At 47.3% G+C, this 21,691-nt stretch overlaps 1 protein-coding gene across 1 annotated transcript in view; it reads left to right on the top strand.

The window, feature by feature from the left end:
• CAMKK1 (calcium/calmodulin dependent protein kinase kinase 1) overlaps window positions 1-21,691 on the top strand; it is a gene marked incomplete at its 5' end in the record, with an annotated part of 59,880 nt that overhangs the window by 27,994 nt on the left and 10,195 nt on the right. Inside the window, 4 exons of the mRNA XM_082008511.1 lie at window positions 13,211-13,410; window positions 14,121-14,174; window positions 15,785-15,858; window positions 20,306-20,393. Of these exons, the coding sequence (XP_081864637.1) occupies window positions 13,211-13,410; window positions 14,121-14,174; window positions 15,785-15,858; window positions 20,306-20,393 (416 nt within the window). The remainder of the gene's footprint in view (window positions 1-13,210; window positions 13,411-14,120; window positions 14,175-15,784; window positions 15,859-20,305; window positions 20,394-21,691) is intronic.

The raw sequence follows: 21,691 nt of genomic DNA, 5'->3' as shown, positions 1-21,691 counted from the left end.
CAAGAAGGAATTACTCTTTCATGTAGTGTGTAATTAAACAATGAAATTCAGTGTTAGGGGAGATAGCAGGTGCCAGAACTAAATGGGCTCCGAGTGATTAGACAGATCTGTAGAAGAAAAGAGCATCAAGGGCGAGCAGATCTGAGGGTACAGGCAGAAGTTTGCCATCAGGCTGCCTAAAGCAGGGAGTGTGTGTACTGGACGTGTTACATCTCTCTGCCTGATGCTTTTTCCCAAGGTATTGACCCCGGCAGGAGATGGGGTGCTGGAGTAGGTGGGCCTTCAGTTTGGCTTCTCTTCCATCCTCGTCTCTCCTCCAGCAGCTTGTCCACATTGTCCTTGAGGTCATCACTGTGCTGACCTGAGGTAGCTGCGCTGTGCTGGGTCCTCTGAGACTGATCTAGGTTAGCTGGGCATCTCTCAGGCATGGCAACCTTTTATAAACCTGGCTTTGGCAGCACAAACACACGGTTTTGGTGGCAAATCTGAAGGCAGGGCAGCCAGCAGAGCAAGGGACAAGGACACTCGAGCAAGTGATTATCACCCCCAGTCAATGAGCAGTGATAAAGTCAGACATGTGCAAGACAGGGTCATGTCACCCTCCCTGTTTAGTCCAACGTGAGATTTTCCCAGCTGTTTTAATCTTAGGAAATAAATACCTGCTTCTTTCACAAACCACAGGGAATTGTTTCAAATGTGCTTTCAAAAAGCCAACGTGTAGCTGCATCAAACTCAAAAGTAACATTCCATGCTGCCGTAGTGCTTTGAGCCATGTCTGCCTTAATTTCACTGATCTCCGGTGGCCCTTGCAAGCTCAGAAGCTCCTCACTTCTACAAGGCCTTTGTGGAAGACTCACCTGGTTTCAAATACCTGCAGAGAACAAGTGCCTGAGCGTGACTGACCTTGCTGAGGCAGAGGAAGGTGGTTTGCAGTGTCCTGGCCCATCTCCACATTGAAATGCAACACCGTCTCAATTTTTTTGTCTAAAACCAGTGAGTGGGAATAAAATCAATGTTTGCAAGTCTGTGACAGCTTCCAGGTGCTGCCAAGATCAGTGAGGTCACCCCAGGAAGTTGGTGGAAATGTAGATATGAATGGGAAGCTCAAGACTCTTTTTCAGTAGAGTTTGAAGGATGAAGACTGCAGCTTTTTATATTCTCATTAGCATTCATACTATAGCAGAACCTGTATGCCTCAGCTGGGAGATCCAAGCTCTGCTGTGCTGGATGCTGCTGGCGTAACAGTTCCTGCTCAGAGGAAACTTTGAGTTTAGAAGATAGTAAAAATAATTTTAAAAAAGTAGTAAAGTGTGGATAGTCCTAGGCAGAGGGAATGAAACTGGGCAATAAATTATAGGATGCCCAAGTACTCCCAGCAACAGGAACAATAGGATGCTTTATTTTGTGCTATTGAGTAACCACTTATTTTATTAGCAAATGAAAGTTAAAAATGGTGTTCTCTCAGAACTGTTGGGTAAATGCATGGCAATTATTATGTAATTACAGAGGAAAAGCATGGCATTTGTGCACACTGAAGGAAGAATGTTGCCAGGCAATCTAGAGTTTGCAAGGTAATTTTAATGTAAGCAGACATAATTGTTATGTAATTTGGGAGACTCAATAACTATGCAGCTGCTTGAAGCTCACAGTCATCAAAGCAGCAAATGCATCATTGCTGGTTGGGTTTTATTAAATTAGAAGTTGCAAACTGGATTCCTGTTGGAGCCTGCAAGGTGTTAATCCAGGCCACTGTGCTGCCCTCCATGCAAACAGTCTGTGTTGAGTGGGGAGGGGGCTGCAGGAGCCAAGCTGGTGGGAAATGTGGGCTGACGTTTTAAATCACCGGTGGTGGCACACAGTCCACGGCTGCTGCGTGTCCGTGGGAACTGAACTCCACTGGTTATTCATGATGCTTCCCTGGGGCGGAGGCCTCCTGCGAGAGGGCTGGCTCTGGGGAGATGCGTTTGGAGGGAGGCAGCGGTCAGTGTGATGAGAACAGAAACATCCCATGCTGGGTGGGAAGCCTGGCTTAGGCACAGTGGAAGGCAGGGACAGATGCCCTAGGGAGAGCAGAGAGCTCTCCCATCCAGGCAAGGGCACAGTGCCGCCTTGCTTTGTCGGCTGCTTTTGGCTGGGTCTTGGGTTTAGTATGTTTAATACCAGGACGTGCACTTTGATACACGCAAGGTCTCGGCCTTGTTCACTGATCAACGAAGAAACAGGCAGGTTCAAGGTCTGAGAGCCGGGGAGATCTGCCCTTAGTAGAGTATTACTTCCTCTGGCCCCCAAACTGCTGGGAAAATATTTTAAGCTTAAGCGTGGTAATATTACTTGTTCACCTGTTCTATTTTCTTATGCCTGTCTTAGACCTGAGCTCTGTTGTGTCAGGAGTTATGTAAGCACATGTAAACTTTAATTCCCATCCTGGTGAAATGGGCCCTGCAAAGGAAAGTGCTTTTGCTCCTGCTTGCAAGACTTCCCTAACACTAACGGCATTGCACACACACCCTCGTGAACTGGGGAGGCAGGTTGTCTGTGTGTTGTAAGTACCACTGAGTGGTGATTTCAGAACGTACTTAAGTGCTTTGGATGGAAAAGTTTTGCTGGAATATTTATGTCATTAACTAAAGCATGTGTTTAAGCGTCTCTGTGAATTGAGGATATGTGCAATTACCTCCCTTTCTACTTGTAACTTCCCTCTAGTAGTGCTTATCTGGGGTTATTTAAGGTTCGGTCTCCCTTCTAGTAAGGCAAACATTGCTTTCCCAATGATACTCAGCAGAAATAGATGCGCTGGGTAGAGAATAGTTGCTGAAGGAGTTAGCAGCTGCGGCAGGAGTCATCCCGAAAGCCAGGAGGTGGGTACAGCACTCCCTTGCAGAGCCAGGCAGCGGCAGGTCAGCCCAGGGTGCCTCGCAGCCAGGACCCGCCAGCAGTGCCAGCCAGGCGGGCATCCAGCCATGCACCCTGCAGCATGCCTTCCAGCACCCTGAGGTCAGTGGCTCAGGCATTTCCTTGACCAAAGGTTGTGTCTTTATCTAATAGCTTCTGATATTGTTCCATTAATTTGTCCAATTCCTTTTTAAACTTGTGTAAATCTTCATCTCATACTTACTGTGAGGAGCAGTTCCCATTCAGGGTTGAGTCTGATCCTGCAGGTTTCAGCTGATGCCAGGAGTGACTTAGGAACGATCATGCCCTCTCTGTGCCACCCCGGTTTATAGACTTCAATCACATCTTACTCTAGGGGTGGCTTTTCAAGGCTGCAGTGTCCTTGTCTGTACCAAGTGTCCTTCTGTGCCTTTGACCATCCGTTAGAAAAAGCTAGCAGTCCTGGAGCCCCCCCCAAGCCTTATTACTTGAGGGCACAACAGTATTTCAGAGTTGTCTTCTACAGTGGCTGAAAATACTTACTGCAGGAATTAACATATCCCTCCCTCCAGCAAAGCCTACAGGTTTTCTGTGTAAAGACAGATATTCTGATGTTTTAATTCAGATATCCTGGGTATGGTGATACCTGAATACAAGTTTGGCTTCTTGAAGGCAGTAGAATTTCCTTCTGGATTGACTTAGCGGTGACTTACATTTAATAACTGCACAGTAAATGGTTTTGCTGAATGAAGGTGAATTTGATGTCATGCCAGTTTGCTTTGGCAGATGAACAGTGGAGACTAGTACCAGGTGAAGCATGTAATGTGAGGATTTTCCTCCAGTGTCAGGCTGCTGTCTGCTGGCCAGGAATGTTTTACTTATTGTGAGCAGATGTTTGGTTCAACACAAGAAGTAAATGACTTACGTCTCTCACCACTGGAGAAGAGTTTATGTGGGAGCCACAGGAGAGGTGAGAGAGAAGCGTACTACATCAAAAGTTGTGAGGGATATGCCAGGCAGGTATCCCAGTTTGGTTAAAACTTGGGACACAAGCAGCTTCATCTTTTAGGAGCCTAATTAAGGAAGAAGAAACAGCAAACAAAAAGTCTGTCTAAGGAGGTAGCCTGGCTGTGACACTAGCCAGGAGCAGGCACATAGTGCAGAACATGCACGCAAGCTTGACCCAAGGGAAAACCCTGCTGACTTGCACAGTTAAGATGAAGCACAGCGGCTGTCCCTTCTGCTGTTTAGCTGCGAGCTCAGTGTTTTATCTGGCTCATGAGAAGCTGAAACAATGGCTGTCAGTGTGGCTGAAAGGAAGAAAAAACATTATTTCCTGCATTCTCTGTAGAAAGTGCACAATTCCCCTACTGCAACTGTGTCTAGAGAAACTAAGGGTGTCAATTCTGGTCCCCTCCTCAAAGGAATGCTTGTCTCATCTGTATGAGCTATTGGGTCAAAGGAAGGGTCATGACACGCAGCTAAAAGCTGTTGGGAAGTTACCTTTCCAGCAGCAGTTCTCTGCAGGGCACCTGTATGAATGCCTGTGATGCTCTGGAGCCCTGTGCGCTAAGCCTGGAGCAATAGCGAAGTGCCTGATATGCAGATCAAAGCTGGCTTTTCTGAGATAAGACTTAATCTACTTTGATCATCAATATGTGAGTGTAGTTTCCATTAACTTAAAATTTAAGCAAACAAATCAACAGCTGTGTCAACAAGGGCTTGTCTATTCAGAGGACTGTCTACTGCAACGTAAGTCTGGGGCAGGTGCTTTCAGGCGTCAGTGGTGTAGATGGGTTTGATCGGCTTTGGCACTTGGTGGAGGTGAGTTCCTCAGATGTCATGTTGGCATGGGCCAGCAGAGCTGGGAGGTCAGACTGTGATTGAGCTGCTGCATGTTCTCCTGTGAGTCCCAGCAAGCTACTTGATCCATCTGTGCTTCTGTTTTGTGTGGAATGGAGACATGCTCCTTCCTGGCTCCTGCCTCTTGCCTGCACAAGTTCAGAGCCCCTCAAAACAGAGCATGTTGAGGTGGGGGCTTTCAACTGCAACTACAGCTGCAAGGTGCTGTGGATTATAAATGACAACCATCAGGAGAAGAGGGGCTGGCTTGTGTTTTATCACTTGCAGATCTCTATTAAGATGATTAAAAAAGACCGAACAAAAAACCTTTCATGTAGCTGCAAGCATTGCTGGTACTGATCGATGAGGACTTTGTGTAAGATTGAAAGCAATTAGCTGGTAGAGCAGATCAGAGATGTGCTAGAGCCTCTTAAGAAAGATCAGGCAGTTTGATTGTTGTTGTTTGATGCAGTTACGTAAGTGATTGTGCTTGGGGTTAGATGCATCCATGGCACAGACTGTGCAGGTTGTTTTGGCAGTACTTGCTGCCTGTACCCTGCTCCCCACTTTCCCAGTGCTTCCTTGAACATTGGCATGTGTGTAGCTGTGGCAGGAAGCTCTGCATGTCCTCTGTGACTGGTGAAATATGATGTGTGCACATGGGCAGGAGGGCATGTGTAGAAAGGCAGCCTTTGGCAAGACTACCTCTCCTTCCTCTTCCCCGTTGCTTCCTACCAGCAGTATCCCATACCTTATCCCTTCTGCCAGGAGCATGATGGGCAACCAGGTGCTGAAGCTGGAGCACTAATGGAAGCTGAACTCTTCCAAAGGGCTGGGCAATGCTGGCGTGTTGGGATCCCACTTTGTAAAACTTGGGCTTAAGCAACATATTCAAGTGGCAGAGGTTTGATGGACGCAGCAAGAGAGTGGCAAAGTAGTGAATAGAGCTGAGACAATTGGAGCTGGGAGCCTGGCCCCAGCTGCTACGTGAAACCCCTGCAGGGAGCTGAGCGTGGGGAGGAAGGTGTCCCCCTTGCACAGCCCACTTAGATCCATGTCCTCCAGCTCTTTCTCAGCAGAGCACTGCGGACAAGTACAGAGGCTCGCGTCAAAGAGCAGCCCTCTGGTTTAAGCTCTGGATGGTGGTGCAGCAGTTTCCTTAGGAGGGTGTTAAATCATTTCTTTGCTACAGGGGTGATGTGAGAGTAATACTAAGCAGACTCTGCAGTAGCACCATATGGATTGCTTTTGTCCTTGAATGGGAATAGGATTCTGTTTTTAATCAAGTATAATTCAGCATCGGCCTCAGTAAATAGCAGGATGTGTCAGTGCATTGCAAAGTTTTATATGTATAATTTTTAAATGAGCTTTTAGCAAGTTGGTATTAACCTGCTGGAGCTCTGAGGTTTCCAGAAGGGAATGCAGTGAAAGGCCCGGGAATGCAGTGAAAGGCCCCTTTTTTAAAAGGGCCAAGGAACAATCTCTCTTTTTCTAGCACTCCTATCTCTGCTCCCTCTTGGTCTTCACTGGCTGTTAATCTAGACAGGCAGTTCCCAGGCATTTGCTTCTGAATGAAAAGGAAAGCCTATTTAGTCTCCGAATAGCCTGCGGTATCTGGGAATGAGGAGCATTTGTCAAATGTGTTGTATGTTGCGAAAAAGCTGCCTCATCCCACTGAAGGCAGTAGAGGGACTGAACAGAAAGAAATGATGTCCTCAGCGGGGCTCTGCTAACGAGCAGCGATGGAGCAGGGAGGCAGAGCAGCAGGAGACCTGCAGAGAGCCCAGGCTGTGTGCTTGTGTGCACAGGCGGGAGTCAGCTGGCCCAGCAGCAGAAATCCTCCCCAAAATCTGCCCCTTTCTCCAGCCCCATCTACTGTACCACAGCTATGGAGGATTCACCCTTGCCTGAATGCTGCTTTGCAATATGAGTGCTGCAAGGATCTCTAAGCCACAGCACAGTTTACAGCCGTGATGCTCCAGGACCTCAGCCCTGCCCCATACCTTGCCAGGGTACAGCCAAGCAGTGAATCACAGAATCACAGAATGGTAGGGGTTGGAAGGGACCTCTGAAGATCATCTGGTCCAACCCCTATGCCAAGGCAGGATCACCTAGGGCAGGTTGCACAGGAACGCATCCAGTTGGGTTTTGAAGGTCTCCAGAGAAGGAGACTCCACAAGCTCTCTGGGCAGCCTGTTCCAGTGCTCCATCACCCTCACAGTAAAGAAGTTTTTCCTCATGTTGAGGTGGAACTTGCTGTGCTTCAGTTTGTGCCCATTGCCCCTCATCCTGTCACGGGGCACTACTGAAAAGAGACTGGCTCCATCCTCCTGACGGCCACGAGGTGAGATCCTCTCAGGGGCAATGTGCGTGCTAACAGCGGTGAGATACGTGGAGTACTGGCTTTCTGCAAGAGTTTCATTTTGTAATCATTGAAGTTATTTGGCTCTGACTATTGCAAGTTTGGTTCTGCAGGGACGCTGACTGTAGTTCAGAGGCACGTAAGCCTCTGCTTTCCTTTAATACCATTCCCACATCACCCGCTGGCTTTTCACAGAAATGATGTTCAGGGTGTGCCAAAGCAGTGTCCTAAACGGGCATGCTTTGTGACCTGGAAGTACAACCTAGCTGCTCATTCCCTGGGCAGTCAGCACCCAGAGTGTTTGCAAACTTGGAGGCGTTTGGATGACAGAGTACCACCAGGCAGCTGTGACAGCCTCTTGGCATTAAAGACACGCTGTCTACTTGTCTAGGGCCATGGTGAGAAACCATATTTGTGGTGCTGATGAAGTTAAGGGAGAAGTGGGTGCAGACTGCCTGAAATTGCTGAAAGGATGTGAGTAATCTAGGTGTGCAGCTGGAGAGGCTTTCAGGCAATCTGTCCTGGGACAAGGTCTGTCCTAAGGACGAACTGCAAGGTCACAGGCAGCTTTTCATGAAGCTGTGGGTGCTTTTTTTCTGCCCCTGTTGGAGAAGGTGTGAAAGCAGGAGAAAGAGGCAGCTCCAGCATGGCACGCCCTGCATCCTCATTTCTCTGAGAAACTCTGGTTTACTCCGTTTTATACATAAACACCAAATAATTGTAACCATGCTGCTAATACCAACTGTGTTAAAACACATTGTAATGAAGGAACAAAACAAAGCCCTGAAAAGCCAGATTTTCTAGGAGACCTTTTATTTTGGGTGGTTGTTTCATACAGGCTCGAATTTGAACACCCAATATGGGTTCATCCCAGTCACTATAAGGCAGGAGGTGCAGTGTACCTGCTAGAGGCTCTGTCTGAAGTCGAGAGGGACAGAAGAAGGCAGTCCTTTCCCAACTGTTGCTCACACCCCCAGTGCCGTGAATCCTCCTCTGAGGCTGTGTCTCTTCACCATATAGCATGAGCCTTCAGCAGGCTTTTCTTAGGTGCCTGCACTCCATGCACTGTCAGGAGACAGTCTGGACTTTTAGGCACGATTTCCCTTGTTTCTGAGCACCCCGGGGCTCCAGGGTTTGACTAAATCCACCTTCGGACGTGCCTGGTCAGCCTTTCTAGCATCAGTTGTGATGAAAATGTGCCTTCACCTGTCATACCGGCTTCGTTCATGGGGTGGCTGTGAGATTTAGCAAACGGGTATTTCTAATGTGCTTTGAGATCTTTGCCTAGACAATGCTCTAGAAATCCATGGGGTTGTTATTCAGATGCAAATAGGCCTGAAATACTGTTACCTTTCCATGGAAGTGAAGGATGGGTTTAATAAAACCGAATTTAATGGAGTGCTGCAGAATCAGACTTTCTCCAGAGGGCTCTGTAATATCTTACATGGTTTCATTTTCATTAGGAAGAGGTATTGATCTATTCTTTGAATCGGGTCTGTCAGCACAGAAAGTGCAGAGCATCTTGGAGTCCAGGGAAGTTGTTCCAGGGAGCTGCTGACCTCTGTTTTTAAGAGCAAAATCCTCTCCAGACAAAAGCAACATGTGGAGCCGTTTCGTCAGTTTGCCAAAGAAGCTTCAGTAAAGTGCTCTGCTTTGGCCAGCTCAGCATCAATTTTAACCTTGGGAGGGATGCAGTCGGGTACATCCCATACAGAGGGATGCATGGGAATGAGTGTTTTTTGGCTGTTGATGTCCCCCGTGTGTGTGGCATGTCGGGCCTGGGAGGGGAGCACTGATGGGTTGGTCCTTCCCAAGGCTGCGTGCATCCAGCAGCCGCATCCCGTGACCTGGACGGCGTGGATCTCAGGGCAGTCTCACTGGGGCTGACGTCTGCCTGCTTTGTGACTGATTCTGTAACATCAGAAGCAAACAACCCAACACCGTGTTGTGGCCAGTCTCTTTGAGCAGGACACAGAGTAGCTGAAAGTTTCCTGTGGCAGGCACGGACTCAGCTTAGGAGTTCCCAGTTCCTCATGGAGGGAGCTAAGGGGAGGTCATGGGTTGGTTTAAAAGAAAAATAATCCCCAAACCCTCATGGAGCAAGTTTAGGTGCAGCAATAAAGATGCAGTTATTTTGGTTATGTTTCTTTAAAGCACATTTGGGGTTTTATTCAGACATTGAAAGTGCTTTTCCTTCTCTACTGTGCCTGACACAGCCCGACTCCTGTTTGCTAGCAGCTGTCCTTAGTCCCAAGGACAGGATGAGTGTTTTGTTTCTGGGACCTCTGGTCCTGACTTCCAGTGATATTGAATAGCACTCCTAACGGAGCTGCCTTTCGTACGTGCTACTCTTATGTCTGCAGAGGGAAGAAACTTGCTCCCAGGCGCTTCGGGCTGGTGAAATTAGAGACTTCATTTGTGCTGGTGATTGTGTTTGACTGTGGCTGTCACGTACTCCTCTTGGGTGCCTCTGTGGGTTGTGTGCTCCTTGTGCCGTTGTGCCTTCTGTACAGTCATTAGCAGTCTGGGGGTATCATTAGTGGTAGGCTTTTATTTCTGAGATGCTTAGCTCTCCCTCTGGAGTTCTGCAGGGATAACATCTTTTCCTCTGCATGTTGTGCTGGAAATGCAGATCATGCTGGTTTAACAAGTACCTTTCCTGCAAGAGAGCTCTGTCCCTGGGCTCCTTTTGCCGTGTGTGGCAGCAATGCTTGTGTCACTGCAAGCACGTCCTGCTGCTTGGCCAGTCAGCCTTTGGCCAGCCCTGCTGAATTAATTGCTGCTTGCTGTTCTCTCTCCAATGCATTATCTGCAAGAGATCTGGACTTGCAGCAGAAGTTAGTGGGTTGGAAAGTTTTTATGCATTTAGTGGTGTTGATATCCTGCAGATGAGCAGTCCTGCTTACTTTCTGCAGCTGTGAAACAAGCCAGTTTGGTTTTTTCTGCCTACAAGCAGACTTAGGAATGAATTTTGGGGAGTCTTCTTTCTGCAGCCCTGTGTTGTACTGAACTGTACCAGCGGTAAGGCTCAGTGCAGGAGAGGATAAGACCGTGCACTTTGAAGCCGGAAGCCCGTTTTGGATAGCTGTGATGCCCATAGCAGCTGGCAGACTGAGACTTTAAGAATTGTGTTTCTTCAGAGCAGAAAAGGTATTTCAGGTTGCCTTCATCAGTTTGGCAGCTCTGCACCAAATCGTTTCTTGGCGGACATGAGGTCTTGCTCTTACAATTTTTATAGCTGTGATGGAGCCTTGTTCATTTACACCAGCTGATGCTCAGAGTACAATTGCTGTCCCCATCCTTCTCCCTTCATGGCTATTGCCTCTGCACAAAGCAGCTAGGCAGGGGAGAGGCTTTGTACATAGCGTAAGTCTTTGGAGCCAACTGGCACAAGACTTTCATTACTGTCACCCAAACAGCATGGCAAAGCAACGTGACGCGTGGGTTGGACACTACTCCCTAGCACCACCACTCCTGACCTGGCCAGCCACTTCCCCTCTGTGCCCATCTCCTTCCCATCCCAGTTTGCTGTTATTTAAATCATGTGCCAGGTTTGCAGAAGCGCCTGGCTGACACTGCATTGCGAAGCCCTGGGACATGTCAGGCTCACTTCTGAAAGCGCAGCCTGTGCTCCTCTGCCCCACAGGCACTTGTGCTAATTTTCTTTTCTGAGCAGTTGAAGTCAGAGACTGTCACTGTCCCCAGTTGCTCACGTCAAGCACGTGGATGTTCTGGTCTGGGAGGTGCAAATGTTTGTTGACCTTAGTGTTTGATGGTTTTGATTTTTGCAAAGGATGTGTTTCTTATTTCTTTTTTCAACATTCATATTGCTCCTGTGCCGAACAGCCAGCAGTGCCCAGGCCTGCTGGGTACCAGGCTGAGACGGGCACTGAACAAACAGAGCATCTGGCAAATGGCCTGTGTTTTTCCTCTACTTTATTAGATTGCACAAAGACAGGGAATGTGTTTTACAAGATAAATAGTTATTTGATATGGGAATTGGTTTGTGGGTTTTTGTGTTGTTTTTTTTTTTTACTTTCCTGTATGGAAGAAATAATAAAAAGCCTAGAGTAAGCCTAGAGTACCTGCTTGCCTAGGGTAACTCCCTCAATTTTCAGACTCCAGGGATGTACTTGTATGGCCCATGTATTTGTGGCTGTTTTTTTTTTTTGAGGCATTGGGAATCTTAGCCCTGTGGTATCAGGCATGATACCAGACACCTGCATAAAAGGCAGCTTATCTCCTGAAGGAAAACTTCACTGCTCCCCTCACTGGTTTTTTGCTCTCCCCATATTACCATAATGAAATGTCAGCTTGCCACCAGCTCTGCTGTGGAGCAGATGTCTCCTCGTAATTACTGTTGTTGCAGGGTTTTCAGTGTTTATCCTGACTGTCTAGCCAGGCTGTTATAGCGTTAACTGGGTCACATCACAGCGCAGCCACACAGTTGCTGCACATCTGGAAGAGGATGTACGTGTCGGTACGATCCAGCAAGTTTTTGTCTGCTGGGTCTCCAGATCAACTCTTTAATGTGCCAAGAAAGCATCGCCCAGCAGTGCTTTAAACTAAGCAGAGGTCCTTGCAGAAAAAGTATCTGCAAGTGTGACTTCCCTTCCCCAGACATGGCCTGCTGGAAACCTGGCTTGAAAAGAGCAGGACAGTTATGTGAAGTTTGCTCTTTCTTGGTCCTAAAACACAAGCTGGGTTGCTCCGTGAGGCAGGCTGCTTTTGTGGCAGTGTGTTGACCAGGTTTGTAAAGCGAGAAGGGATTAGACCAGCATTTCCTCCCACCCAGTTGCATATTTCCTAGGAGATATGAGAAGTGCTCATGGGGAGGTATAAAACCAAACATGCTCTGTTTGCAAGAAGGAAATGTGAAAATGGTGGTTGGGGCTGGGGGAAGAGGGAGGACCAGGGGTCCTGTTCCCCTGGGAAGGGCAGTAAAGACTTAGAAGATTTCCTTTCCTGTTCAGTAAAGTCTCTTGGGGTGATTTTCTGTTCCGAAAGTTGTTTTTTATTTAAAAATTTGTTCTCCAAGTTTCTGAGAAGCCAGCCACTTCCTGCTGCTGCTTCACTCAGTTGTCCAGAAATTGCTTTCTTGCAGCTGCAATATTGCCTCCCAGATAGCTTTTATTGAGTGTGATTTTTTTTTTTTTTTTTTTGGTGGTGCTGTTTTCAGTGCATCTCAGCCATCAAGCTCTTTGCAAGGGTTTCTTTCATTTTGAATGTACAAGCAATTCAGGTGGTACCTGTAGTTGGCCTTGTGGAGCCAGGACAGAGCTGGAGTCTTTGCTGCAGCCTCACGGGGCAAAAGGCCACATGTAGGGACAGCCTTAGCTCTGAAGGGCTGCGTGGCAGAGGTTTCGCCACGGCTCTGGGTGCCGAGAGTGGTCAGAGTGGCTGGCAGCTTTGTGTGGTGGTGGAGTTTGGGGTGATGCAAAACAAGTTGAGGTCATTTCTCTATTTGTGGGCAGGGGTGCTGGCACCAACCAGCTGGTGATTGCTTCATGGTCAAAGGCATCTTTGAGTTGGAAATACCCACTGATTTCTGAGCTGTTGGCTGGCCTTAGTGCTTGGCTGCTAGTTGTCTTTATTTTGCCTAAATATCTCCTTTGGGCCTGTTTCATTCTGCCTGTGGTTCTGCCCCTTTTGGTTAGCTTTATGGCACTGCAGTTTCAAAATAAACAAATTAAAAATGAACCTCTTTCTTTGGATGCCATAAGTCTTTAATACAGCAAGCTGCCCAACCCATCAGGTGGTTCAGTTGAGACCAAGCAAATCTGCAAGATTTGAGTGATTTCCTTCTCTAACAGCTCTTCTTGGTCCCGATGGTTGGTCTGTTTCTGGATTCATGTCTGTTCTTTGCATATTTACTGGTGATGGATGTATTCCAGAGTGTTGTGCTCTGTATATCCCAGTGAGGCACCGAAAAGGAATGGCTATAGGAAGTGGCACTTCTACTGCGTTATATTGCATATCCAGCAGCAGCCTTGAGTGGGATGCCCGAGTTTGCACCTTTATTTTCATCTTCCTGAAAAGGTTTCTCCTGGGTGGGTTGGCTACTGTGGCAGACTATGCTCCTTATTTTTATATATATATATATATATATATATAGTATGTATGTATTTTTTTTAGTGCACTACCAGAAGATCATTCACCGGGACATCAAGCCTTCTAACTTACTCTTAGGAGATGATGGGCACGTCAAAATCGCTGATTTTGGAGTCAGCAATCAATTTGAAGGGAATGATGCCCAGCTTTCCAGCACAGCAGGAACACCAGCCTTCATGGCACCAGAAGCCATTTCAGACACTGGTAAAAGTTTTAGTGGAAAGGTAGGTCTTTGCTCAGTCTTCAGAGACCCTCAGGCATGGCACAAAGGGCAGCATCACACCTGCATCCTTTGCATGTTGTCCACCCAGGAATTATGGTGCAAATTGGGGTTGTTATTAAGTAAAACCGAAGCTCTAATTCTGTGTTCAGTCCGGGCAAAACTCACATTGGTTGTTCTGTGCAGCGGGTAGACAGACTCCTGCAGAACTCTGCCCAGACAGGAGCCATGCTAGAGCCCTTTCCTTGCCCAAAGGGAAGGGAGAAAACTCCTGATGCCCTTCCAAAATAATGAAGAGGCACAGGGCACTGCTGGATGCCAAGGTCCTGTCTTGATCCTCTGAAGGCGAGGGGCACTGTGAAGTGCTGTGATGCAGATGGTGGAGATAGGGCCTCATGTGGGTTTTTTGCCTGGAAGAAGACTTTTGAGGTTTAGCTCCTTTTTGATTCAGCTCTGAATGGTGTTGTCTCCTGTAAGAAGGGGCTGCTTGCTGGTCACTGCGCTCTACAGCAGGGACAAGGGTGGGAGTGTCTGGCCCAGCACAGTCCTTATTCCCCAGGCATGCTACAGATGCCTTTAGGAGCCCAACTTCAGAGAGACTCTGCACAATAAAATAGAAAATGTTAAATGCATACAAACAATGTTCTGTGAGTCAGTGGGAAAATCCAGCTCTGCGTTGCATTTCATTTACTGCCTGCGCTTGCTTTCTTTCAGGCACTTGATGTATGGGCCATGGGAATTACCCTGTACTGCTTTGTTTACGGGAAGGTAAGCTGGCTTTCAGATGCTGGAGCCCTGTATGGCTCGCCTGGCTTTTGAATCATTCCTTTCCAAATAAAGGCAAATATTAGAAACAAGACCTACCTTCTGCAGCTCCTGTTTTCCCAAGTCACCCTGCGGATGAGAAGGGGCTGACATTGTGATCTGTGGAAAGGAACGTTTCTAGAGTTGGTCTCGGTACTCAGAGCAGCATCAGTAGTACCAGCCACACTTTGTCAGGGGGTTATCCATATTGCCTGTATTTAGAAACAAGCCAGATGCAGCTTGGAGAGAGGCATAGATTTGATCCCAAACCACTGTGGCACTTTAGCGATCCAGATTACAGAAAGCTTTGACTGCTAGAGCTGAGTTGGCCAGAGGGAGGCCACTTTAGCAGAGCCAGCTCTTCTGTAAACTCCATATTCTGTCATGGCTTTTCCCCCTCCTGTGCCCAGAAGGCCCTTGTCCCACCCATGCTCTCCCAGGGCGAGCAGGTGCATGTGGTCTGTGTGTGCAGATACGTTACCTGAACCTCCTGTCCAAGCATGGACCACTGCAGCCCTGCTGGGGAGTGACATTTTATGCTCCCACATAGGCATAAGGCATCCAGCTCAGGGGTAAGAAGTGGCTGGGGGAGATGGCAGAGGCAGAACTAGCTCCATTGCTGGTGTGATCTCACTGAGCTAAGTCAGGATGGAAGGTATTTGCTGACCTGTGTCTATAATATGTCTTATTTGGGCCAAATCCTCAAGTGAAAGGGTATAACCTTAATTTTATATTCTGGTATAACCTCACAGTAGTAGTAATATTACTTCCCTCTGTGGCAAGCATTGGAGGAAGGGAGGAGAGGATATAAAGCCAAGCCCAAGGACATGTTTGTCTCTTCCACGTGATCCTGTACAGTAAATATTGCACACTTTGTACATATTTTATATTTCATAATTTAATCTGGCAAGGCAGGCTGAGACAGAGCCTGCCAGCAGCACACAACGCACTAAAACAAGTGTACCTGCTCCTTCAGTTTTGATGCAGATACTCATAGGGCCTGTGAATACGCAGCTCCTGCATCCCCCACAGTATCACCGCAGTTCAGTTAAGCACCTGCCAGTCCTGCCTGCCCTGCCAGGTACGAAGAACCAGAATCTGGATCTAAATGAATCCAGTGTAAAAAGTTGTGCTGGAGAAAAATATGCTTTGAATCCAGAAATGTGAATTTAAAGTGGAAACCCAAGTGTTTTAATAGTAGTATCTAGCTCCAAATGATGCTTGTCACAGAGACTTCAAAGCAGTGATACAAGCCAGCTGGTACCAGTATCTCCATTTTGCAGGTAGAAGTGGAGCAAAGAAAAGGAAAATGAGTAGTTCATGGTCACCTGGTAGGCTGGATGGAGGGAGGTATCCCAATCCAATTATGTATTCTCTAGACCCTTCTGCTGCTGTTCTGCATTTTTTAATGAGGAACAAATCAATTTATTTTGTGTGGGGAGATTTTATTTATTTCCATCTCTGCATAAAAACGAGTGAGTGCAAACAGAGTATACTACTTTTATGTGAATGACAAATGCCTAAGCAGTGCTAGGATCTCTTGACAACTGGAAAATCTTTTGTTTGCTTTACAGTGCCCTTTTATAGATGAATATATTCTGGGTCTTCATAACAGGATCAAGAACAAGCCTGTAGAGTTTCCAGAAGAGTAAGTAAACTTTACTCAGCTACTGTATAATATCAGTTTTCAGTGTTATTCACTGTGCAGCATAAATGCCGGTAGGTCACCACAGAGGGACAGGCAAGGTGCTTTGTGTTCTCCTGGGTCCTTCATGTGGGTTTTGTGCAGATGTTATTGAAGCATTCCAGATGCCTCTGCTGCTCCTGTGTCCATGTTGCGCAGACAGGGACTTAAGGAAATGGGTCTTGAAATCTTTGGGAGTGGAGGGGTTTCAGTATCGGTCTAAGGAGTTCTGCCCCAGCTACTTGACCCTGGAGATGGTGGAAGCACGGCTTGGTTAGGGTTTTGTGTTTCTCCCATGTGGTAGCCACCAGAATGACTCAATGTATTAGTTTTCAAAAGCAGTGTGGTTTATAGACCTCGGTCTCAGCCTAAGTAAGCACATGCCTCTTCTGTGGACTTACCTTGGAGCTGAGGGAAGTGTCTGATGGAAGGAGGCTTGTCTTGAGATACACAGCCACAGCTAGGTGCATCCCTATGCCTCTGCCTCCTCCAACACACTCCAGGAAAATATGGGTTTGTCTTGTGTGCTGGTAGACTGGGGCTACTTATGAAAAAAAACCAGAAATTAATTTGCCTATTTGATATTGAGAGGCTGCCCCTGACCCTGCTTTGGTCAGTGAAAGCAAACCATGTTGGCCACTGTCAGAGCTGCGTGGTGGAGACTACTGGGCTGTGTTAGGTGGGATGGCCAGCTGCCCAGTCACAGCGCGTCCTCCAACCCACAGAAGTGCACTCAGTGGTGCGGGGGGATGAGCCAAGGCCACTCACATGCTGTTTGAGCAGTGGGAAGTTCAGTATCACTGAGTGAGCAGCGAGTGTTTGTGGTCTTGTCAGATGAGCCTGGTAGGAGATGATTACACTCGATGTGTGCTCAGTCTGCCACTGAGCCACCACGCATTTCCCTTCGTGTATTGGCCACTCTTCAGCACTTCATCCACCTTCAGGCCTCTGCTGGCTTTCTGTTGGTGATTAATTTGTTTCTTCTGGTTGCTATCAGATGAAGTAGCCAAAGCTGGACTCTTTTTTTTTCCTTCCTAAATCAGCAGAGTAGTCAGGCAAAGAATTTTTTACCCTCCTCACCCAATTGCTCATTCTAATAAAGAGAGATAAAATGACTTGATTTAAAACAAGCATGAAGAAATTAAAACTCTAATGAAAGGCACAGCTGGTATGAGAGAGGAAGGGAGGCATGCTGTCAGGCAGTCTGCAATACATGCGTCTATCCACCATGATTTTTTTTGTGATGGGCTCACTGAATTTTTAAGACAACTACAGCGAAGGGCTGGGCCTCTCTACCTTGGCAATCCCAGGCTTCCTTCTGAGTCTGCAGAAAACAGTGGGTACTCAGGCTGCCCTATTTTAGACATCTGCTTTAGATGGGGTGACTCATGCCCCAGGCTCCACGGGCTGTATTAATTACTTCTGCACTGACTATGGAGCACAGCCACTGCAGATGGCTCAGATGGAGCCATCTCTGCTCAGATTGGTGGAGCCCACACCGAGGACTGTGTGGAGCACACCTCCTGAGGACCTGCGGCCACAAGGTCAGGCCACTTGTTAGATGGCAAACACAGGCCCCAGTCATGGGTATAGAGCAATTCTGGCAAGCCAGCCCTGTGCCATTGGTGAGGTTTTACAGCTAATCAGGCTTCAGGCATTAAGAGCACAAAGGCTGGTCATGCCACATTGCCGTGTTCCCACTGGTTGCTCTGCAGTCGGGGCAGGACTTTGTCTTGACAGCACTGCACCAAAAAAATAAAACTGTTTATGTTTCCCTGGTAGTCTTCTCTCTGCTTGCTTGGGTCCTGGCAAAATGCCCATCCTCTCTCAGCCGTCATATATTTGGGTTAGCAGTCAGCTTACAAGTGACTGTTCCCATCTGTCTCTGCAGTTAGTTATTAACATTTAATGGGCTAACTGGGTTGTGCTAAGAACCTTTTCTTCATTCAGACGTTTCCTTCAGCAATAATTCGACTGCATGATTTATTTGGATTTCTCAGTGACCTGCTCTCCCAGTCTAAAAAAAGCTACACCCCTTGTTATGTTGTTGGAGGAGCAGAGAGTTACTGGGTGTTGACAGCTATCTAAACTACATCTATTTGTTAGATAAAGGCAGTAAGGGATGCACATAAAGCTGGAATTCACTGGACTGGGGCCACACTGGCCTCCCACAGAATTAGCACCTCTCTACAGTTAGGAATATTTTGGTTTCAATTTATTTCACCTTGGCTACAAAAGACACATTCCTGTTTGCAGACAGTCCATGGAAACTCATTGCCTGTTTCCTGACAAACTTTAGGACGGAGATGGAGCTGACTGTGCCGGCGTCATTGTCCCTTCCCGTCCCTTAGAGACGCTGGGATAAATATTTATCACTCTGGAGTTCTTATTCATGTCAATGAGTCCTTGGCATGACACAAGGTAAATGGGGTTAGCTCACACCCTGATGATCCTGGCATGACTAAAAAGCAAGCTGGAGAAGTTTCTGTCCAGATATGTATTGAGAGACAGAAGCTCTGTGTAGTCCCTCCTGGTGAAGAGCTGAAGTCCTGGACAATGTTCTCTGATCTGCGGGCAGCTGCAAAATGATCTATGGTGCTGGCAGCCCTCCCAAATGGGTGCTGAGCTCTGTGATGCTTGGCATTTTCCTGAGAGCTGTTACAGGACTGTGACTGTGAGAAATTCCAGATAGTGCAGGCTTTTCAGATGAAAAATGTCATCAGGTATAGCATGCACCCTGCCAGAATGCAGAGAAGGAAAAACAGAGACAGGGTGATGTGGTCTGTCACCTGGCTATAACTCACCTGACACTTTGTGATCCTGTTTAACATCATAAGGAAAAGCCCTGTAACCCTATGTTGTGTAGAAATCAATCTGTTGCCCAGAAATGTTAGGTGATTATATATAGTCCATTTCTTGTATTTTAAATAAAGCCATTGCCCATTTGGCACAGATCTGATGTTAAGTATTTTAAAAACACCATCTCACCTGCATCTCTGTGTGGTCCTCCCATAGGAGTCTGTTTATTCTGAGCTGCTAAATGCACTGTCACTCCCTGTAGCTGTTCCTCTGTGCCTGGAGCTCATCTCAAGAGCAGCACTGTTCTTCCCATTCCCACTGGAATTGGCACCTGCAGTGCAGCCTAGGAAGTGGGAAGTCTCTGAGGACTCATCCTGCCTTTCCCCTTGTCTGGGCCATATTGCAGACCTGCAGTGTACTGCAGACCCTTCACGCAACTCTGAAAGTGCTCAGACTTTAAACTGAACCCACTTTCTGCCCCTTCTCGCCGAATGAGCAGTGGTTCCTGGTTGTTTGTTAAAGATCCCATAACCAAAGTATTCTTAAATTATTAAACAGCAGCTCTGTTTTCGTTAGACTGAAATATCCCCTACTGTGGTGTGGCCTTCATTTAGGTTTATTCCTTCCTCTGCTTGTGGGGGGTGCAGAGGAGGTGGACATAGCACCTGGTCCTCATCAGTGTTTTCAATCTGAAATCCAGCCCTGCTGGGGAGTGACATTTTATGCTGCCAAATTCCATCTCCATGCAGAAATGCAGCTACTCAGAAGTCATTTGTGAGACAGGCTTTCAACTGCCTAATACGATTCTGTCATACGCTGGCATTTTATTTCAGTAGCACTTTGATCGTACAGATCAAGTGTGTTTTAAAGACGTTGCCTTGCATCATTAGCAACAGAAGTCATTGAAGCCTTTGGACTAGAGGGACAGACTGCAGGACCAAGGGCTCCGTGTGAATAGAGTGGCTTCTGGGTTCAAGCACACTAGCATTTAGATCTTGGAAATAGTGTTAAAAAATTGGATGTATTTCTTAGTCACATCTGTTCATTACCTCCTTTTGTTACCCCAAGGCTGAGCTATACAGGTGGGAAATACTGAGTTACCAAACTGGCTGCCATCCGTGTTCATGGAAGCAATTTAATTAATACAACCTGCAAGCTTAGCTGGGAACTTGAATGTCAAATGGGGATGTTTTGTCCAGCTCATGATGCAGGTTCAGCAAATCAAGTTGTGCCCTTCTTGTATCATAGACTTCAACTCCAGTTCTGCTCTCAGCAACACTTTGTTGTCCCAGAATCTGTCCTCTGAAATTCCCCTATAATGTGCTGTCTTTAAAAATGTCCTTAGATCCATTCACCTGATCCCTTGTCCTGCACTTTGAGAGTGTGCAGCTGTGTTAGCGAGCAGAGCAGGATAACCAAACCCCGTAGCAGTGACCGTGATGCCCAAGAAGGAACCAAGCCAATTAGACCTTCCTTTCTCCATCTGGGTTTGCAGAGAAAATACCTTCTGAGCAGAGCAGATTCTCCACCAAGTAACTGCAGTAAGGACTGTGCATGCCTTGAGCACTTACAATTCCCTTGTTAACTGTACCCTGCTATTTTCTTTACTCAGAGCACACATAAGTGAAGAGCTCAAGGAACTGATCCTACGCATGCTCGATAAAAATCCAGAAACAAGGATAACAGTCCCTGAAATTAAGGTAAATTGGACATTGATATTATAGTCTTTTGTCTCAGCTGATTTTCTTGTTTCTTTGGTACCTTCTAATGAGGCAGAGCTGTTCCCAGTGTTTGTTTTGGGAGCTTTCTCTGGCACGCTGCCTTGGAAAGGGAGGGTGCTCATTTTGCAGCATGTGTAACAGCTCTGTTGCTGCTGCTTGCTTGGGGAATATTGACAAAAGCTTTCTTGTTTACTTATTTAAATTAAAATTACTCAAAGCAGGCTGATCCTTGGCGAATCCCTGGGAGAATCAACATTGTCATGGGGACTGCTAGCTGCAGAGCCTGTGCTGTCAGCATTGGACCTGTGTTACGGGGGCTAGAAGTGTATTCCTCCTCTGGTTGCTTGTGTGATCAATGGCCTCAAGGCAGCACGTTTCCTTCTACCAGCTTTACTTGGGAGACACCTATTAATACAGAGAACGAATAGACCTGGTAGAGCATAATGTTTCACAAGGCTTGGCTTCGTTCTGTTTCTGCGTAGGCTTTCTGTCCTCATGTTACCCCCGCACCAAGGCCTTGGACCTGCTGAGTGCTCTCAAGATTTCCATAGAGATCCATCAGCATCCTCTGCAGGGCACACGGTTCTTCCTTGCTTTGTCTCAGGCCAACACCAGCACATTTGCCACCAAAGCTGACAGCAGGACAGTTGAACTTTGAGAAGAAATGTGATGTTGCTTCCTTCCCTGCCCAGGAGGCCACAGCTAGTGATGGTGGGAACTGCTTTGGAGCTGTATTTAAGTGATTTCACTTGGCAGCTCTTGCAGGCACTTCATGTGGAAACCTGAGCCCTGTAAGAACCCTGGGGAGAAGGGCAGAGCAGGGTGCTGGATCTTATCCCTGGCTGAGCACTGAAGGTGCTTGATGTGCTTGAGGACCTGTGTTGGGCACTGAAAGAGCACATGTCTCTAGCGCCAGGCTAGGCTCAGCCTAGGGCCTTGAGCACTGCTTTTCTCATGTTCACAACCAAGGAAACCATCCTATGAAAGGCAGTAGAAAACGGGTAGCTTTCCTCTGCTGTTCCTACAAGTAAGACGATAGCCAAGCAGCTCCTTGGCAGAGGTGGCTGTGGAGTGACTGCCACCATCACTGAAGGCCTTGGCCAGAGGAATCCAACCCAGAAATTACAGGAGAGCCCGACACTTGCGGCGGATGTACTCCAGACATCTCCCCCTGTATTTGTATTCACAGGCTAATCCCAAGGAGCTGCTTCATTGTGAAGTAGCATACAGTTGGCCTCATGGCATTGGGGCTCCAGCTTTGGCTTCTTGCATAGTTA

The sequence above is a fragment of the Phaethon aethereus genome, assembly GCF_964289735.1.
Source record: "Phaethon aethereus genome assembly, chromosome: 19".
Classification (NCBI taxonomy): Eukaryota; Metazoa; Chordata; class Aves; order Phaethontiformes; family Phaethontidae; genus Phaethon; species Phaethon aethereus.
The sequence above is the reverse complement of the archived record's forward strand: the minus strand, read 5'-3'. Positions and strand labels throughout refer to the sequence as shown.